The sequence below is a fragment of the Lontra canadensis genome, unplaced genomic scaffold, assembly GCF_010015895.1.
Source record: "Lontra canadensis isolate GAN:19392208 unplaced genomic scaffold, GSC_riverotter_1.0 scaffold34, whole genome shotgun sequence".
NCBI lineage: Eukaryota > Metazoa > Chordata > Mammalia > Carnivora > Mustelidae > Lontra > Lontra canadensis.
Genome location: NW_022631028.1, coordinates 6,327,336 through 6,347,261, shown reverse-complemented (window position 1 = coordinate 6,347,261; position 19,926 = coordinate 6,327,336). Strand labels below are relative to the sequence as shown.

The 19,926-nt window shown below is 42.3% G+C and overlaps 1 protein-coding gene across 6 annotated transcripts in view; it reads left to right on the top strand.

Annotated features, from left to right (window-relative positions):
• FRMD4B (FERM domain containing 4B) overlaps window positions 1-9,575 on the top strand; it is a 221,065-nt gene extending 211,490 nt beyond the window's left edge. For 5 of the 6 annotated variants that reach the window (XM_032867367.1, XM_032867363.1, XM_032867368.1 and 2 more), the window contains exons 21-24: window positions 252-1,063; window positions 4,143-4,275; window positions 7,390-7,481; window positions 8,535-9,575. In XM_032867367.1, coding sequence (XP_032723258.1) covers window positions 252-1,063; window positions 4,143-4,275; window positions 7,390-7,481; window positions 8,535-8,638 — 1,141 coding nt within the window. In that variant the 3' untranslated portion in view covers window positions 8,639-9,575. The remainder of the gene's footprint in view (window positions 1-251; window positions 1,064-4,142; window positions 4,276-7,389; window positions 7,482-8,534) is intronic. The other variant, XM_032867364.1, reaches the window with a different exon arrangement.
• Window positions 9,576-19,926: the final 10,351 nt, after the last annotated feature.

Below are 19,926 nucleotides of genomic sequence, written 5' to 3'. Positions count from 1 at the left end.
TCGAGTAAGGCTTTGGATCGCACAGTTGTTAGAACCTGGTTCTCTTCGCCTTCTGACGATGACACAGTGCACTTGTGTGGCAGCCGATGGGTTATATGAAAAATGTGTCCTCTCATGCAGTCAGCTTTGGAAACCTTGAGTCTTACAACAGTTCAGGGTGATAAAATCCTTCACCGCCATGATCATGTGTTTCATTTCAGTCAGTCCGTCCTTTCTTCCTCTGTTATAAATTGGCCTCTCTCCTCCCACAGACCCGAATCTTCCTCCCAGCACTGCCGCCAGCGCAGCGGAAGCCTCGAGTCTCAGTCCCACCTGCTATCTGAGATGGACAGCGATAAGCCATTTTTCTCCCTCTCCAAATCCCAAAGAAGTAGTAGTACGGAGATCCTGGACGACGGGTCCTCCTACACCAGCCAGTCAAGCACGGAGTATTACTGCGTGACGCCCGTCGCCGGCCCCTATTACACTACCCAGACTCTGGACACTCGTGCCAGGGGCCGGAGAAGGTCCAAGAAACAGAATGTTTCGACTTCAAATTCAGGAAGCATGCCCAACCTAGCACAAAAGGATAGTTTGAGGAATGGCGTCTACACAAAGAGCCAGGAACAACCTTCTTCTAGTTACTATATTGCTGGGTACACACCCTACGCGGAGTGTGATCTTTATTACAGCGGAGGCTACGTCTATGAGAACGACACAGAGGGACAGTACAGCGTCAATCCTTCCTACCGTTCCTCGGCCCACTATGGATACGAGCGCCAGCGGGACTACAGCAGGTCCTTTCATGAGGATGAGGTCGACCATGTGCCCCATAACCCATATGCAACTCTCCGGCTGCCTAGGAAGGCTGCTGCTAAGTCGGAGCACATCACCAAAAACATCCACAAGGCCTTAGTTGCAGAGCACCTGCGTGGCTGGTACCAGCGGGCCTCTGGACAAAAGGACCCGGGGCACAGCCCACAGACTAGCTTTGACTCAGACAGGGGATCGCAGAGGTGCTTGGGGTTTGCAGGGCTGCCAGTACCCTGTTCTCCCAGCAGCCGAACATCCTCCTACTCTTCCGGTAAGAACACTGCGGACGCTCTTGGTCCCTGCATCGAATTTACCTCCTCTCCCGTGCCCGTGCTGCCCCCAAACCACTCCCCTCAGGGAATCACAGGACCAGTCCCCAAGGTCGTGACCCTGGTACCATTCCGTGGGGCCACAGTAAGAATCGCCAACTTGAAAATAGTTCTTCTCTTTGTGTTTCCAAAGAACATAGTCCGCGGTGCTCGCTTCGTCAGTACATAGACTAAAATTAAGAACACAGTCCGTGGGAGTCCACTGTAGCAATTGGTAGATTCCAATCCAACAAGTGTTCATTGAGCACCTACTCTCTGCTGCCCTGAGTGAGGGGCTTTCAAATAGTGTATCTTTTCCACATGTCATAAAAGTGTGCAGGTCCCTGATGTCTGACCTGTTCAAAAAGTAGAGTAAACCCGTCAGGTAAACAGAAAACATTAGGACTATGCATCCTACCCTGTTCACCACCAGGAACTTGATCCTCTAAGGGCAGTTGGTTTTGAAAGTTCAGGTGGCCATGTGAGGCTCCTAACAATTCTGATGGGAGCCAGTAATTTGTAAGCTCTGTTCCTGGTACTGTTCTATGTGCTTCTAATACCTTGACTCAGTTCAGTAACTTGTCATATATACTCTACGTTAGGGTTGACGTAAGGGATTTTCAAAGATAATTTTGGTTAGAGAGGTTCCCTCACACACGGACTTTGGCCCCTCACTCCACTAAAATTCATGGCAGACTTACTGTTTACTAACCTCACCAAGTACAGAAATGAGGGGAAAGAGGAGTGTTTGCCTCGGGTTTCATTGATTCAACAAACAAGCAGGCAGATCTCGGATGCTGAGGAGCCAATGTTGACCCAGTTTCTGGCCTTGAGGAGCGCACAGTCTAGTCAGCAGCCAGAGGAATGTATACACATTAAGCAATTTTTAGGCTCTAAAATGAATGAGTTCTTGAACTATGTGAAAACCTGAAGTCATGCGTTCTTCCCCTCTTTCAGGCATGACCCCTTTAGTAAGACACAGCACGGGGATTCCCAAATCATTGCGTAAGAGTCGACGAAGACTGTGCCTTTAAAAATTTCCCAAGCTTGTTGACCAGAGGCATTGCCATGGAGATTTCTGTTTGGGTTTACAGTCTCCTCTGTTGTGGAGGACTTTGGACTTCCGCTAGAACTTTCCCATTTATTACCACATCTAATATATGAAAAGGCTCCTGTCCTTATTCCTGGTTAGTTATGGCTCTTATCTAGGGAACGCCTTTCTTCCCTGCCCCCCACCCCAAGTTCAGGGCACGGCATGAGAATCTTTCGGAAAACAAACACCGGGAGGGTGTTAGAAGGAACCAACAAGGAGGACTGAGATGTATATATGGATGGTCATCAGGGCACAGGGCTGGGGTGATACCATCTTAAGCAGGGAGGCTGGCGACGAGCAGGTGTATACCTCAGAAACCACAGCGTTACTGGTGGTTGACCCAGTGTCTGGGGCAAAGGTGAGAAAGGACTTAGTGCTTCCTGAGTCACACTCAGGAGGGGCCTGGCGGGTAGCTGGTGAATTTGGCCCCACAGACCAAAAGGCATTCCACATTAAAGAATTAAAGGGATGGAATTAGAGCTCCTCGAGAAAATTCCTTTTGGAATTTTCCTCATTCCTGTCAACATTTCATAGCTACAAAAATGTATGACAACAGGCATGCGCCAGGGAGCGTTTCCTGTTATCTGTCAAAGTAGTCAGGGGTTTTGTAGTTCCTTGCGGCCGTCTAAAGACTCTCTTGGTGACTCCGTTTTGGTGGTAATGACAGCCACCATTTCTTGGCAGCTTCCCCTGAGCCACGCCACATGCTCAGTGCCTTACTGCCCCATCCCATCTCATGTGTGCCACAGATCATGAGTGCTGTTGTTAGGTCTGTTATCGCTGTCCTCAACTAGCTGTGAAGGCGGTTCTGGTTTAGAGAGTGGAAATGACCCTGGCCAAGCCCAGGAGCTCATAAGTGCTTGAGTGGGAATTCCCGCCCAGCTCTGACACCTTAACCACCAAGCTTCACAGCCTCTGACTCAGAGTTATGAAACATTCTTAGAAACTCAAAGTGAGGGAATTACATCTTTGAGTCAAAACCCTCATGGCATCCGGGGCCACAGATGAGTTTTGAAAGGCGTCTGCCGTGCACTGGTCACGAGGGCTTTGTGGGTGTGAGAGAGAAGAGGAGGAAGGTGGCCGCCAAGAACAGGAAATGGAGGGTGACCGGAAGCATCCATGAGCGGTGCTGGTCTTGGACCGGCTTGGCGTTGTGGTCACCTGCATCCCAGGCATGGAGCAGGACTGGTTTTAGAGAGAGGACAGCAAACACTCCATGATGAGACGTTCACTGGGCTTTGGTCCCAAACTGTGCCCTTGTCTTGTTCTAGTTCAGTCCCTCAGTAGAACTAATTCCCTCCTGTACTACTTATACTCTCCTCCCTTTCCACCACACACACTTACTTTTAAGGGAAAAATTATGCGTGGATCCTGCTAGCAGCTGGTTGCCTTGGGCCAAGGAACAAGTCATGTCCCAACAGGTCAACTTGTGGAGTGCTTTTCCTCCAAAGGCCTCTGAGAAACTCAAACTGGTCATCTTATCTTTACAAATAAAGCCTTATCTGTCCAGCCACCCTAGCCAGAATGGAGAGACTCTCTCTATATATGAGAATGTTTTTTCGACTGGTCTTGTAGGTTATTTTTTACAGCCTGCCTTTCAATTAACTTTATTCCCATTGATAACACCAATAGTTGTCATTTTGGGGGTGTTTACTCTATACCAGCCACAGTGCTAAACATTCTCATATATAACCTTATTTAATCCTGGTATCATCCCTGTACAGGGTATATTTGCATTATTATCCCCACTTTACAAGTGAAGAAACTGAGACTTAGAGAGAATAAACTATTTGCCCAAGGTCACATGGCCAGTGACTAAACTGGAATAGGATAAAACATTGGCTTTTAATCTCTGCACATGGATGATTATAATGTACATCTAAATGGCCTAAATAGTCTTTGCTTTGAATATTCGCACTAATTCTGTCTCTTTCCCTTTTTATTTCTAGTATCTTCTACAAATGCTTCCGGGAACTGGAGGACCCAGATAGCAGTAGGGCTATCCGACTACGAGACCCCGGCACATTCTTCCTACACCAGCTGCTATGGCAACATGTATAATCCTTTGCCCTCTCCAGGCAGGTGAGAAAGCAATGCTCCAAAATTCTAGTAGCCTCTTCCTGGTCAAATAATTGAGGAATTCTGTTCTATTTTATGAAAGCTCAAAGATCACCAGACTATAGCCTACTGGCCAAAAGCAGCTGCCACCTGTTTTTGTAAGTTAAGTTTTATTGGAAAACGGCCATGTTCATTCATGTACATTTTATCTGTGGCTGGTTTTGTACTGTGAGGGCAGAGTGGAGTAGTGACAGAGCCCTCATGGCCAACAAAGCCAAAAACATCTGGCCTTTTAAGAAAAGGTTTGTTGACTCCTCAACTAGAATGTTGAAATTTGACTTCATTCCATAGTCTTCAGGAAGGTCTTAAATTCTGTATCTGATGGGTTTTTTTTTTAATTGTAGTACTTTAAATGGTATTACTGATATACCCATTTAAGACTCTCCTGGAACCTTGGAGAAAAAATACCTCTACTCCAGAAAAGGCTGTTCACATCAACATTCCTCGTAGACAGTTGGTGGGTTTGATTTCAGTGAACATTTGCTACAGACACACCCAGCTGTCCTATTTGTAATCATGGTTCTTTGTAAACATTGGGAGGAAATATACAAGAACAATTTGTTAAAATGTGATTTTAAAAAAGAGGGCTAACTCCGCATTACATGTTTTTCACTTATTTATAGATGCAGGAATTAAGTTTGAAGAGGTCTTTTCTATCTGTCACTTTTCACAGAATATAATACACACCCATCATGCCAAGAAATAGAGCATTTTATTTTGTTTTGTTTTTAAAGGTTTTTTATTTTTTTTAAGATTTTATTTATGTATTTGACAGACGGAGATCACAAGTAGGCAGAGAGGCAGGCAGAGAGAAAGAGGGGGGAAGCAGGCTCCCTGCTGAGCGGAGAGCCTGATGCAGGGCTCGACCCCAGGACCCTGGGATCATGACCTGAGCCGAAGGCAGAGGCTTCAACCCACTGAGCCACCCAGGTGCCCTGAGCATTTTGTTTTTATATAATTTTGCTCTAGGTCAAATTGCTTCAGGCATAGGGAGACTTACACAGGCAATAACTTGTCAAAGTGTCTATCCTGGTGAATTTGAGAGGTTAATTTCTTTTCTTTTTTTACTTCAATTTTTTATTTCGATTCTAGTTGGTTAACCTATATGGTAAAATTGGTTTCAGGAGTAGAAGCCAGTGACCCGTCATTTACGTACATCACCCAGTGCTCCTCACAAGTGACCTCCTTAATCCCTATCACCTGTCTAGCCCGTCCCCCACCCACCTCCCTCCATCAACCCTCATTTTCTTCTCTATAGTCAAGAGTCTCGTATGGTTTGCTTCCCTCCCTCTCTCTCTCTTTTATTTTTTTCCCTTCCACTGTGTTCATCTGTTTTGTTTCTTAAATTCCACACATGAGTGAAATCATAATTTCTTAATAAAGTACTCAGTGTTACAAACGATTTGGAGGTATTCAATCCCCTAAACCTTATTTTTCTTCTCCTTGTTCAAGGAGAGTTTTTCTTGGCTTGAACTGTTAGGCCAATTGTCTCAACTCAACAAAGGGGGTGCTCAAAATAGAATTTTAGTGAAAATATACCTCAGGGGACTTCAAATAGCTTGGGTTTCTGTAAATAATGCTTGCAAATGAGTTAGGAGCAAGAACTAAAATGCCTTTGGCCCAAAACTGGAGCTGCACTTTTTCAAGCCAGTTCTCGTCATTTTGTATGATTCATCTGCACATAGTTTTCCCCGTTTGTAATAGTTCGACTTTCCTTTTCACAGACTGCGTAAGAAACAGTACCAAAGCGCATAAGACAGTTTGAAAATCGTTAACACCACTTTCACTGGACTCAGGAAGTAGTAAACATTTTTGGAGAAAATCTGTTTTTACCAAGTATGCCTGTCTTTCTCAGAGAGCCAGCCCAAGATGGCTTGACATGGAGTCTGGTGTCAGAGGGGGGGTAATCTACAGGAAATTAGAAACTATTTAAAGATCTCTATTGTTTGTGTTCACATGCACATCGTATGAGCTCATTGTGGAAAAATTAGGAAAATAATAAAGGGATAAATAAGTAGGAAATCTTCTGCCATCTAGAGATGGTAGCCATTAGCATTTTGACACATTCCTCCATTTTCCAGTATCCCTTTTTACATATTCATAATGACCATGACCATAATGATAACTTTATGTTCAGTTGTACACCTTTCATTGTCTATGAACTTCTGCATCCCAATTTTATACTTCATATCACAATATAAACATGTTCCCATATTTTTTTAAAACTCTTTAAACCTTATTTTATGTTTTCCACATGACATTACACTCAGTAAATCTACCATACTTCATTTAACAGTTCCCATGTTTTGAATTTGAATGGTTCTTAGATTTTCTCATCTTTTTCTTGTAATGTTACTGTTAATGTCTTTGTGTAAATATTTGTCTGAATTCCAGATTATTGCCTTAGGATACATTCTAGTGAGGAGAAATAATGGATTAAATTGAAAAGTGTATTTTTTTAAGCCCTTGCTTCCCAGAAAGATTTGCCAATTTACCCTCCCAGCAACAGAGGTATGGGTGTGCTAGTTTCCATCTATTTGCCTATTAAGGATTTTTTTTTTTATATATACATACCCCTCAGAGTGACCAATTTAACTTGACCTACTAACAAAGCAAGTATCACAACAGCCATCAAGTTTTAGAAATTTGCTGTAAAATTGTTATTTTTGAGGAAAACATAATTTTTTAAAAGAAGAAATTGGGTTTCAAGATAAAGATAAAAAAGAAAAACTTTAGCTCTGCCCTGAAGTTAAAGATTTAAATAATTTTTTAAACAAAGCAAGTACATAGTATTTCAAGATCCTCTCCCCCAGAGTGTCTGGCTCTTAACATTGACAGAAAGCTACACATTTTTACCAATAAAAATTTATTTCCAAGTATGCTGTGGCATAATTGTCAGTGGCAGAGACTTTCTAAAATCATAAATGGCAACATCTCTTATGCTCCCTAGATTATAATGCAGTCAGATTCTTGGCTCTATGCTGCAAGTGTGTTTTCAAATAACATTTCCCCCCCCCCCCCTTGGCTTCCTGTTTTCCATTTCCCATCCTCTTCCTAATCTAACTCTCCCTCTACTAGGCAACGCCAAGGGCTTCTGTCGCAGAGAATGGTTGTGTCTCCCGAAATGAGATCAGTTTTCAGTTCTCTTTTGCTCAGTGTAGCCAGCTGTAGTAAGTAGAGCCCTCAGCGCCGTCTTCTCCATCTTGCCCTCGTAGCAGGAGTCTGCCTTGTTCTGGCTGGTGTGTGAAGCTGTGGAACTCCGACTTTGTGTTTATAGTAGAGGAAAACACTGAATACCTGATTTCATGTAGTATTCCTTTCCTCAGCTCTCCTCCCAGTGACTTTTTAACCAACCTGACTAAAGAAATTTACAGTGAAAAGAAACCTACTAACTCTCTAACCTGTTCTAAGTGACTGCTGCAGGAATGAGGTTTTGCTTATTGGAATGGTTTGTGTGATAGGATGCCTTCCTTTGGCTATGCCATCCAAGTATGCCTATGATTTTTGTATGCAATGTTGTTTCCCATTTATGCTCGGCCCATGGACCCTAGGGATGTAAGGTTTGTCCCTGGGTGCCCCTGCCTGCCACTAAATATATTCCTTTGTCCCTGAGGAAAGCATCTAGTATATTCCCTTAATGTGAAGAATATTTAAAATGTGGCTGTCAAAAATACTTTTTAAAAAGTTAAAAATACGACTTTCACACAGAGAGGAAATGGGCATGTGTCAAAGATTTCTTTAACTCATTAATGAGAGAACTAACAGAATGGGAAAGCTGCTTCCCAGAGAATTCAAAAGACCGAATTCAACCCAATGAAAGATAAGACGTTGGAATAAGATTACTAAATAAGATTTAAAAACCAGTTAATGACCTACAGGGCAATGAAACTATAACCATAATCTTTTTATGGTAGACCAAAGTTATCTGTACTTCTTCCCGACAAAAAAAAAAAAAAAAAAATCTACGAGTTAACCTGTAACTTACCACAATCTGGATCCTGATATCCGTGGTTAAAAATAAGTGAGACAAAGGAATATCTCCCTAGAGAATCAAGTACACCTTGCATGGGCCTTTTTGACAATGCGCCAATAGGACAAGGAAAGAACACGCCGTCATCCTTTGCCTTGACAGTGCTTTCTACTAATTCTTTGAGTAGAGTACTCTTTCTACTCTGGTAATAAAAATGACCACAAGTAATAACTCTTCTGGTTTCCTTTACTAGACAGTACCCAGAGATCAGCACAGAGGGAAGCCGGTCGGAGGACAGCCTGGAGAGCAGGGAGCAGAGGCTGTTCTGGCATGAAGATTCGAAGCCTGGAACGTTAGTCTGAACTGCCATCGGACCTCTTGGCCAAGCGCTGCGTCCTCACACTAGTGTGCCTTGCAAAATGTGTTGTCTTCCCAGAAAGCTGTTCGGCTCTAGAAAGCTAAAGGCATCCGAGGTCCAAGAGAGGACTTACTGGTCCCAGAAGGGAGTCCTCCACGGAGGCTGAGCCTGCCTGCGCCAGGTCCCTGAACGGCTTGCCTTCCCCCCTCGGGGCACTCACCCGACAGAGCCAGGTGGAACTGTGGCCAAGGGAGGACTCAGCCTCAATCGGTAGCAAGCACTTTTTAAGGGAATAAAAGTTGTTGAAGGCAAACCGCAAAACTGTGACCAGTGCGTTCAGGGTCTCCAGTAGGAAGGAAGGACGGGAAATTGCAGAGCACAATTCAGAATGATGAGAAAAGGGAAAGCAGAAGCTCCTTAGTCATTACTCACCTTCAGAAAGTTTGGGTTTGTGAGCCGGCGAGGAATCACTTGCTCTCTCTACCCGCATCTGAACCATTTAGACAGTATTGGAAAATTACTTGAAGAGAAGCTGGAGTCTCATGAAGTTCTGAATGAGTTGTAAATGTTTCTAGGATATTATAAAGAGTGATGGTTTTCATAAACCCCGTAAAATGGGTTCTGGAGAGACTTATTGCTGTAGCATCCTGTAATATAACTTTATGGTAGCAGATTGGGAAAAACAAAGCAGCCCACTGAATTGACAAATTCTGCTTGGAGAATGTTCTAAGGTACAATATTATTGGGTTCCTTTTTTCTTTCTACACCAGTGGCCTGATGGGTTATATTATTCAGGCTGGTAACTCTCCCATTCTGCTGCCATTGGAAATGGCAGACCTGATATGGAAAGTTTTTCTAATCCAGAGTTTGAAAAAGTACTTTAAGGTAATACAGAAAGAACCCAAAACAAAATGAAATGGAAAAAAAAAAAAAAAAGCCACAGCATGGTCGATGAATTGTGTGCCTTAAAATGGTGAACATTAGAAAAGTAAGCATATTGTCCAGATTCTGCGGGGGGGGGGGGGGGGGGTACAAAGTCACCAATGAAAAAAACAAGTTTAGTCATTAAAAAAAACAAAAAACTCCAAGCGGCAGTAGATTTAATTATGAGGCTAAAACTACCTCATACTTTACTCCGAAGAACTAATTAGCTATGGTTTATTGTAGTGTGTTTTTTAAAAAAACAAAAGACAAAACAAAAAAACCCACAAATGTTTCTGTATTCTAGATTGCTCTTTTTTGTCATCTTCACTCTGCTTCAATATTCCATAAAAGGTGCTCCCTTCCCCCCTTTTATACAGGTTTCATGTTCATATTGTGAATAGAAAAGTTTCTGAACAACTTTTTTGGAACATTTTCTATCTATATTCCAAAGCATGTAATATATACATAAAGATGATTTGTTAAACTGGTCCTCAGTCATTTGTATCATTAAATATGAAGTTTGGGGGAAAAATTTGGAACAAACAAGAAGACATGCAAAAAAAAAATAAGTTATTCCTTTTTGCATATCTGTATAGCCTTCCAGAAACAGAAATACCCTTTTGCATATTCTTTTACTGTTCTGACTTTTTAAGACCTATTATTTTTTTTACATAGGTCAATAAAAACTGAAGGTGTGCTACTGAAAATGTTTACGTCTTCTTCCATTACATTCAGGGTTCAAAGCAGTTTAAAGTGCTCTACTTCAAGTAATCATGTTGGACAAGATGGCAGATTTTCAGTTATTAGTATTACAATATTCTGTTGATGCCAAAATGCACATTTTTTTCATATTTACATCTTTGAAATCAGGATACATCTTTTGATGGATGGCATGCTCTCAATGAATTGGCAGTGTTTTTTTCTTTCTTAGTGCTCCATAAAATAATGCTGTGTCTCACAATAAAGTTGTCTTAGAATTGATGAAATACGGTAGTTTATTGCCTCACTGAGGATGACAGATGTGGATTTTTAGGCTTCCTAATCTCATGAATGTTGTTTATTTGTAACAAGTCATTCATCTAGTTTTGCCGACTGCCAACCAGGTCTTTTAAATTCAAGAAAATGTTTCATCTGACATCTATTTATCCTGCACAATGGGGAGAAGGGAATGGGAAATGAAATGTAGGAAGACCTTCATATTTCTCTGCAAGTATCTCAGATGGAAATAACCTCCTTCTGTTCAAGAAAGGGGATGCTCAGAATTACAAATACACTTCAAAAGAGCACATGGAACTTGGCTCCCAAATGGTTAAAAAAAAAGATACAGAAATGGAGTGGCCGTGCTGTATGATTTTTTCCCCCTATCTTTTTATGAAAACCTCTCTCTAGCACATTTGGTGTGTTTATTAATAACCAAAACATGGCAGAGGTAAATTATTCAACATAACCCATCGATCTGTTTTCTCATTACAAGGTGTCATATCTTCCTGATAAAAATTTTAAATGCAAAAAAAATTTTTTTTTAGCTCAAACACACTGCAGATACATAAGAACATTACTGTGCCCTGGGAGCCTAATGTGACCAGATGTAAGGATTGGTTATTTATTTTCTGTTAGTTCACATTTTCTTCTATGCATACAGTAGTGTTTTTAAAATTCAGCATATTACAAGGGCAGTTTACAACTTGTTTTTTTCACCTAGTGTAGCTTGGGCCTCTCTGTATCAGTATATATGGATCTACCTCATAAAGATGTATATTTTACAAGGTGGATTTTTTTTTTAATTGCCTCACCTTCCTGCTGTTCATAGTTTTTCTATATTTCAGAAAATTCTTCAAAATTCTTTCTTGTACTCATAGAAGCTTAACATTACAAGTAATAAAGATTCCAGAATTGTTTCACACTGTTAGTTTGGCCTGTTCTTAGGAACAAAGGTTCAGACTGAAGAGTTCCTTCAAATCTTAGTGCTTCAGAGCATTTGGAAGTGGAATAATGACTTTCTGCAGGACAGTAGAAAAGTTGAGATGATTTTCTAGAGTAATTTCCAAAGGATCAATGGTAAAAGACAAGGTTTTTTTAAATGTTCCACTATTGTGGCCTCTAGTTCTGTGAAGACAAAAATGAATTGCCAAGGAAAACACGTTAATTTAAAAAATGAACTCCTAGGGAAGTGGAAAAAACAAATAGATACAAAGATATACATTCCTGCTCATTATTAGATTCATCGGGCATAAAACTACTCTGTCGAGTCATAATCACAGATTCTGAACACTTTCTGAACTGAACTTCGATTTACGTTCCGCTAACAGTTTCTTAACTCCCCGTGTTCCTCACTCAAGTTAACACACAGCGTTCTGTTAGTTTCAGGCTACAATCCATTGATCCAACGATTCCACGGACAACTCAGGGCTCACGGTCGCAAGAGCGTCTGGACCACCCTCTGAGTACCGTGAACCTGGAGCTCTGCACAGTAGGTTCCCATCCGCACACGTTAGTAAGGCAAGTCGTTCATCATTCCCTGTGACCTCACAAGGCGTGGAGATGCAGTTCATCTCCAAAGAGAAAAATCTGTTTAACACAGAAACGGAGCCCGGCACAGATGCAAAACTTAACTTATCCTCCTCCTCCAACTTTCTGCTCAAGCCCTTTGCCTCTTGTGTTCTTCACGTTTCCCACTCCAGTCCAGTCCCCTCCTCTGGGTCCTCATCGGACTCTCCTGCCTCCTCTCCATCCCCCATCCTTGTGCCACCCCAGAAAAGCAAGAAAATAAGCATGTCCTGCTACAAAACTGAGTTGGCATTCATAGATTTCTGGGCCAGTGTGTGCCAGGCTGGCCTGAAGTGCCGTGTGTGGGAGCAGCTCTAATCCCCACCACAGCAGCGCAGGGCCATGATGTTATCTCCATGTTACTGGAGCTGAGTTTTGGGAAGGACAAGTCATTTGTCAGAAGTCATGTGGCTCTTGGGAGAAAAGCAGGAAACAGATTTTGATTTGTCCAACACCAAATCCTAAATTAATTGCACTCTTGTTCCAAGAACAATTTCTCTACCGTCAGGGTAGCAAACGAGATTTTTAGAAAAAATTCATTTAGGGGCGCCTGGGTGGTTCAGTTGGTTAAGCGACTGACTCGGAGTTTCAGCTCAGGTCGTGATCTCTGGATGCTGGAATCAAGCCCTGCGTCGGGGTCCATCCACACTTAGTGTCGGGTCTGCTTGAGACATTCTCTCCGGCCTTCCCCATGTGCTATCTCTCAAATAAATCTTGAAAAAAAAAAAAAAGTGTGTGTGTGTGTGTGTATGTCATGAAATTGAGTGAATATATGCTAGATCTTTGTATCTATTTGTTTTTTCCACTTCCCTAGGAGTTCATTTTTTAAATTAACGTGTTTAGCTGTCCTTGCCTTTTTTTTTTTTTTTCTTCCTATTACCAGTGGCAAAAAGGCAGAGGCAGGCCTCAGGCTGAATATGGGTGAAGATAACCCTTATCTGGGTTCGGACCCAGCCTTGCAGCCTGGTAGGAGGCATTATGTATTGCTATGTGAGCCCATCAGTGGACCAAGTACATTTGTTAACTTCTTTTCAAGTCAATAAAATGTCTCACACCAGTGAATATACTTGTTACAATCACAGATAACCATAATGAGCTAAATATTGATCAGTAGCACTGAAAATATCTAACGATCTTTCTCCAGCTCTGACGGTTCAGGGCAGTAGGATAATATGAGGTTTATATGCTCCGCTACCATGACCCTGAGGAATCCTCTCAGAATTGACCTCTATCAGATGTATGTGCCTGGGGGGCTTTCCCTCTTGATTGTCCTTGGAAAGAGTGAATCTGGGATGAATCTATTAGAATCCGAGCCCAGTGCCAGAAAAATCCTTCTAATACTTCCAACCTTTTCTACTTTTGATGCCTCATTGAGTATCTCCCCTGCAAAAGAAAATAGGAACTATGCATCAAAATTTGTTTTTGTAATACCTAGCTAATTAGTAACATCAGCACACACACAAACATGTTTTCTCCCTTTTGCTTTTGAGTATCAGCAGTCTTGACAAGAATGGTGATTGGGACCAAGGGAATGGGGGGTGGGAGATGACCTAACTGCTGAGTTTTAAATAATTATCTCTTCTTGATAAATAACTATCTCTAAGTGCTTGTTATACTTAAGAAATGTCCAAGGATTAAAAGTTCTGTGATTTCCAGTTACAGCTGTACCAACAGCTATGGGGCGTTTGCAAATGTGAATGTGTTGCTGTATTTTAGAATCCTTCAATGATTTGGAAATACTACTGGTGTATAGGGACCAGGGACGTTAAATAGGTATTAGCCATGGGATGGTCCCATGCAACAAATAGTTGTTCTACCCAAACTGCCCAAAGTGACCCCACTGAGAAACCCTGGGGGTCTTACTAGGAAAACATGTTAAATCCATTGTATGGGTGCTGCCTTCCTGCGTTTAAAGCAGAGATTTCTCAATTCTGAAGGGAGGAAAGGGAAAAGTAAAGGAGATGATTATTTCCTGAGGATGCGGAGAGATTGTATGTGAGCTGAAAAGGCATATATCCAACAAATATTAGAACACCAACTAGGGTCACTGTTCTAGGCAGTGAGGATAGAATGTTTACCTGAAGCTGGCTGTCCAATCAGTGAGGGAGAAACAGAAGGGACCAATGTTATGTTTAGAAGCATCATTAGTCTTACGAAAGCCAAGCATGGTGAGAAAAGAAAGGATGGAGATGATAGCCTAGGTTGCGGGGACATAATGCGGCCTTTGGGGAGGTGATGCTTCATCCAAGGCTTGGGCAGGAAGAGAAGGTCCGGTTAATCAAGAAGGAAAAAGAGCTCTCCCACGGTTAAGAGAATGTCACCACAGGGGCTCCTGGGTGGCTCAGTCGGAAAAGCGTCTGACTCCTGATTTCAGCTTGGGTCATGATCTTACAGGTCATGAGATCAAATCCTACATCAGGCTCTGCACTAGCCATGGAGCCTGATTAAGATTCTGTCTCTCTCTCTCTCTCTCTCTCATCCTCTCCTTCTGTCCCTCCCCCTCTTAAAAAGAAAAGAGAGAGAATGTTATCATGGTATCACCAAAACCCCAAAGCTAGAAGCAACTTAGCCAGTTTCAGAAACTAAAAGAATAGAAGGACATATTATTCCCGGATGGAAGAAATATAGGTAATTATATTGAAAAAAAAAAAGCTGCCAGGCCGCCTGGGTGGCTCCGATGGTTAAGCATCCAACTCTTGGTTTGGACTCTGGCCCTGATCTCAGTGATGTGGGATTGAGGCCAGCATGGGGCTCCATGCTCAGCGCACGGTAAGCTTTTCCCCCTCCCCCACCCGCCCTTCCCCCCCACCACTCAAATAAATAAGTAAAATCTTTAAAGAAGAAAGAAAGGTGCCATTTTTGAGTTCTCACTATAGTCCCAACAATGGGCTAAGTGCTGTCATTTGATTTACTCCTTCCTACAACTGTGTGACAAAGGTGGTCTTAGCCCAGAAAAGGATACAAAGAGAGAGGTTCAGAAAGATGACCACGGCCTCGGTTACCAGACCACGGAGTAAGTTGTAAAGCTGAAATTCAAGCCATCTTTGTCTGACCAAACCTTATGCTGTGATATTATACAAAAGCAGTTGATCACCAAGCGCCTCTCTTAAATGGAAGCCAAAAAAAAAAAAAAAAAAAGAAAATGAAAGAGAAAAGAGAAAGCTGCCCCGGGAGGAAGAAGGAGGGAAGGTCAATGGGAGGGATGGAAATCTGATCAGCAAGATGGAAATAAGGGAAAAGACCATCTTGGGCGGACTGCAGTGTGTAGGTGTTTAAGATAGGCAGGTCAGACAGTTCTGATCAGGGTGTGGCTTGACGATGTTCCTAATGAAGGGGCAGCTGGGGGAGAATTATCTTTGCAAAGAGGGTCGAGGAAAAGAGCAAATTGTTTGGGGAATGGACTCTAAAGGTCAGTGGGTTGGTCATGAATAATGAATTAAACTAGCATTTCAGCCTCCCACCCCTGCTCCCTTGCAACCCAAACACTTAACATTCCCTAGAAAACCATTCTTCAAGTTGTCCTCTCCTCTTTTTCAAAAGAAATGGGCTCCCTAAAGAGATCAAAGATTGGGAAGCCAAAGTGAGAAAGATCTCATCAGGCAAAGTAGCAACCCAGGACTGGGAAGGACATTCTTCTCAGCCCTTCAATTACCAGAAGACAGTGGGTGTCTAGGTAGACATCACCATCTTTATAAAGCGGTGGTTAAATGTGTGGACTTTGAAGTCAGGCAGACCTGGAGACGGGCTGACGGGCTGCCGGGCTCGAAATCAATGCCAGCCTCACTACTTGCTGAACCCTACAAACTTGGGTAAGTTTTCTAACCTCTCCAGGCCTCAGTTTCCCCACTAGTCCCCATCACACCAGGGTATTTGTAGGCTGAGCAAGACACTGCATGTAACAGTGAAGCATACGTCATCTCTATCAGGTGCTTCATGAGACAAATTATTTCCTGGGGGAAAAAAAAAGATGGGAAATGATGACTGACTATTAAATGAGATCTAGAAAGTTGGGGTTCTGAGGATTGGCACTGCCTTAGTTTAGCTACTGAAATGACAACACTCTTGAAATTACTCATCACTGTTGAGAGCTGATTACATTCCAGGCACTGTCATGAGCATAGTACCATATTGGAATTTTTTTTTCTTTTTTAATCCTTACATTTATTACATTTTATTACATTTATTAGATGTAATAAATCTACAATTATTAATCCCAGACAGAAGCTCAGGGAGGTTGAATGCTTTGCTCAAGTTACATATCTCAAAGGTACCCAGGCCTGGAATGCAACTCAAAAATGCAAAAAAACAGAACCCTTTAGCCTATGCAATCAAGCCGATTAAGGTGTTTTCCAGACTTTTCAGCCACAGCTTCCCCTGCAAACCCTGGATTAGGGCGATGTGCACTTGCAAGAGCCAGGGAGTGAGTGCCTGCTTAAACTGGGTGCCCAGCTGCCTGACTTGCTTCATCCCAGGCGTGGCCCTGCTGCTGGCTCAAGGATTGCACCTGCCTTTTTACGTGCAGAAGAACACAAATTAGCCACCAGCAGAGGGGCCAGATTCAGCAAATGAAAATCAAGATGCTAGGTTCAATTTAAAAAAAAACAGCCCTAGGGCGCCTGGGTGGCTCAGTGGGTTGGGCCACTGCCTTTGGCTCAGGTCAAGATCTCAAGATCTTGGGATCGAGTCCCGCATCGGGCTCTCTGCTCAGCAGGGAGCCTGCTTCCCCCTCTCTCTCTCTCTGCCTGCCTCTCTGCCTACTTGTGATCTCTCTGTCAAATAAATAAAAAATAAATAAATAAAATAAAAAAAAATAAAAATAAAAAAACAGCTCTAACTGCCAATATTTGTCATTTACTAAAAAAGAAAAAGGTAGATACAGGACATTTAGGGAACCCTGGAAAAACTCACCGAGGGACACCAAACAAAATCATTAAATTCAGAACATGTACCATAGATATGGGACACGTGGCAATCCCATTTGCCAGGCCACTGCCCACTGGCAGGTGGGGGCAAATAATAGATGCTTGAGAAGCTCTTATAGATGGTTTTCCAGAAAGATCTGTGTCACACCCTCCCGCTCCAGGTAGAGGTTTGCTCTGCTCAAGCCAGGGTGTTTCTTCAGACCAGGAGCTTTCTAGATCAGGCCCAGTTTTGTCTGAAAACATGCAGAAAATGTGTGGGAGCTCTTCCGGCAGAGCATGACCGAAAAAAATTACCTTTCCTAAACCGTACTTTTCCTTTGGCGGAGCATTCCGGTTCCTGCAAAATTGGTCAATGAGGACCCCTAGAGGCAGGCTTAGATCATCACAGGCAGCCGGTTTCTGACCGGCCTCCCCGTGATACTGATTTAAAATCCTATGTGTACTAACAAGTTTCAGCAGTCTTGCAGGGGGAAAAAAATCAATTTTGAGTGTCTGGAACACCTTGATTTACTAGCTGTGTCGTCTTGGGTAAATCGCTGTAAATTTTTAAAAACTTCATTTTTCTCTAAAATAGGAAATAGTAATTCTAGCAATCTCAGAGTATTGTAAAAATTCAATAAAACTGACTTAAGGAAGTTAGCACAATGCCAAGGACACAGAAAACCTTCATAAATGTTTCTTGTCATTACTGTCTCCAATATGACACTACAAGGCTGTGTAATATAAGAACGTTGTTATTAATAATATTTACTATTATTAAATTTAAATATTAATACAATTGAAAGAGTAAATATTATTAATATTTAAGATTCATTGAATGCCAGGGCCAGGATTTGGGTGAAGTGATTGAGCTTCTCACTCAGGTGCAAAAATGTAAAGGGGCATCAGAAAACCCATTTGACAAGATAAATAATATTTTAATGCAGTCTTTTTTAAGAATTGAAACTTAGGCAAAGAAAATTCATGATGAACAAAATGTTAACACTTTAAAGAAGGTCAAGTTCAGTGTTACTGGTCATTCCTTTTTCCTCGGGCTCCATCATGGCTCAGCACCACACTGCAGTGTGCAAGCGCTTAAACCTGACAAGCAGAGGAGCCTCGTGTTCTATATACCCATTTTACAGATAAGGAAATAGAAACCCAGAGGAGCTGCTCAGATATACTGCCCACATAATCAACTAGAGGGCCAGCAATCTCCCCTAGGTCTGAATGATTCCAAAGCTCGCGTCCCGCCCCCCTTCTATCTTGTTCATACTTCCCATTCACGAAGTGATGCGGGGCTCAAGGTTCTCTACCCCACTGTGTAATTCCACTTGTACTGTGTTTAGAGTTGCCAGATCTAGCAAATTAAAGGGAGGCCAGTTAAATTTGTAGTTGAGATAAACCACAAATAATTTTTAGTATGTGTATGTCCCGTGCATACCCTTCATTTTCTCTAGCAGCCCTCCTCCCCACCCCATCACCAAAGGGACCAGACATTTTAATAAACAGAACTCACAGTTTCTAAATGGAATAAATCTGCTGGATTGATCCTGTCACTTCTGTGCTGAGCACAGATCAGCAATGGTAAATGGCTTTGATAGAGTTACAAGCTCCCCCACCCCCAATAAAACAGAATCTTCGTTTAAAGGCAAAGGGACCGTTTGAGCCTCATCTGGCTTTATGAAGCCCTTCTTTTGTTCTTTACTGTGATGTTCTAAGATAAGAAATTACAAGCCTGAGTTGAAGTAAAACAAACAAAATGCTTTAGGTGTTCTGGGTTGCATGTCCCGCAAATGCTATTTGTTATTTTGAGACCTCTGGCTCCAGGAGCCATAAAGTGTTTCTTTGGCAGAATAATATTCCAAACCCTAATGATTTGCTTCCATTCATAGCACAATGAAGATGACTGAGAACGAATGAAATTTGTTCTCTAAAAAAACTGGTAATCACATCGCCCACCTGGAGCTAAACCATTTGCAAATTTCATCCCTTTAGAGCTCAGCAAATGGAATATATTGTCAGAAAGTATTTCTTCTAATAATGTTACTGCATGCAGATGATGAAGGAGAAAAATATATCAAGGCTTACCTGAACTTTAAGCACTATTTGAATTATTAGGTTTTTAATTACGTAAGAGTGAATCATTAAAACCTGTCAGTGGATTCTTAGCAAATTTCATGACTTGAACAACCATTTCACTTTCTAATTCATACCCTACCTACCCAGTGAAAACTTCCTAGCTCCCTTCCAGATTAATACTGGTGTGTGTGTGTGTCCGTGCACATACACATACACGCATGTGCTTCAGTCTGGGAGCTCTTAGAGATCAAGGACCATATCTTATTTAAATATGTATTCCATTTAGAACCTAAAACGAATTCTTTATCTAAAAAAGTCTTGTGGAATTGCACGGTATACACACGTTGGATGAGTTTGCTAGGGCTGCATAAACAGAGAACCACAAACTGCGTGACTTAAACAACAAAAATGTACTCTCACGTTTCTGGAGTCTGAGATGGGGTGATGGCAGAGTCCGTTCCTGCCGAGGCTGTGAGAGGGAATCTTCTATAACCTCCCCCCCAGTGTGGCACCTGAAATATGAAAGTGACAAGAAGGCACATTCACTTCCCACTCCTTCTGTTTCCATGGAGGGACTTCAGCTAGGCTCGTGTAGGCTCTATCTATCCAGGAAGCTGAAAAAGAAAACATACTGGTACTCCAGCCCTACAACGGACGGGCTACGGAATGTTTGAGGGTGAACCCAACTACTGATTTTGTTTTCAATGGTCAGGTGATGCTACTATGCACTGTGGGGCAGGAGAACAAGTGAGCTACAGCTGGCCTCTCTCCCTTGCGCCTTCCCTTCACCTGAGAATCCTCTTCGTCCTTTTTCAGTGCGCCTGCCCCTAGAG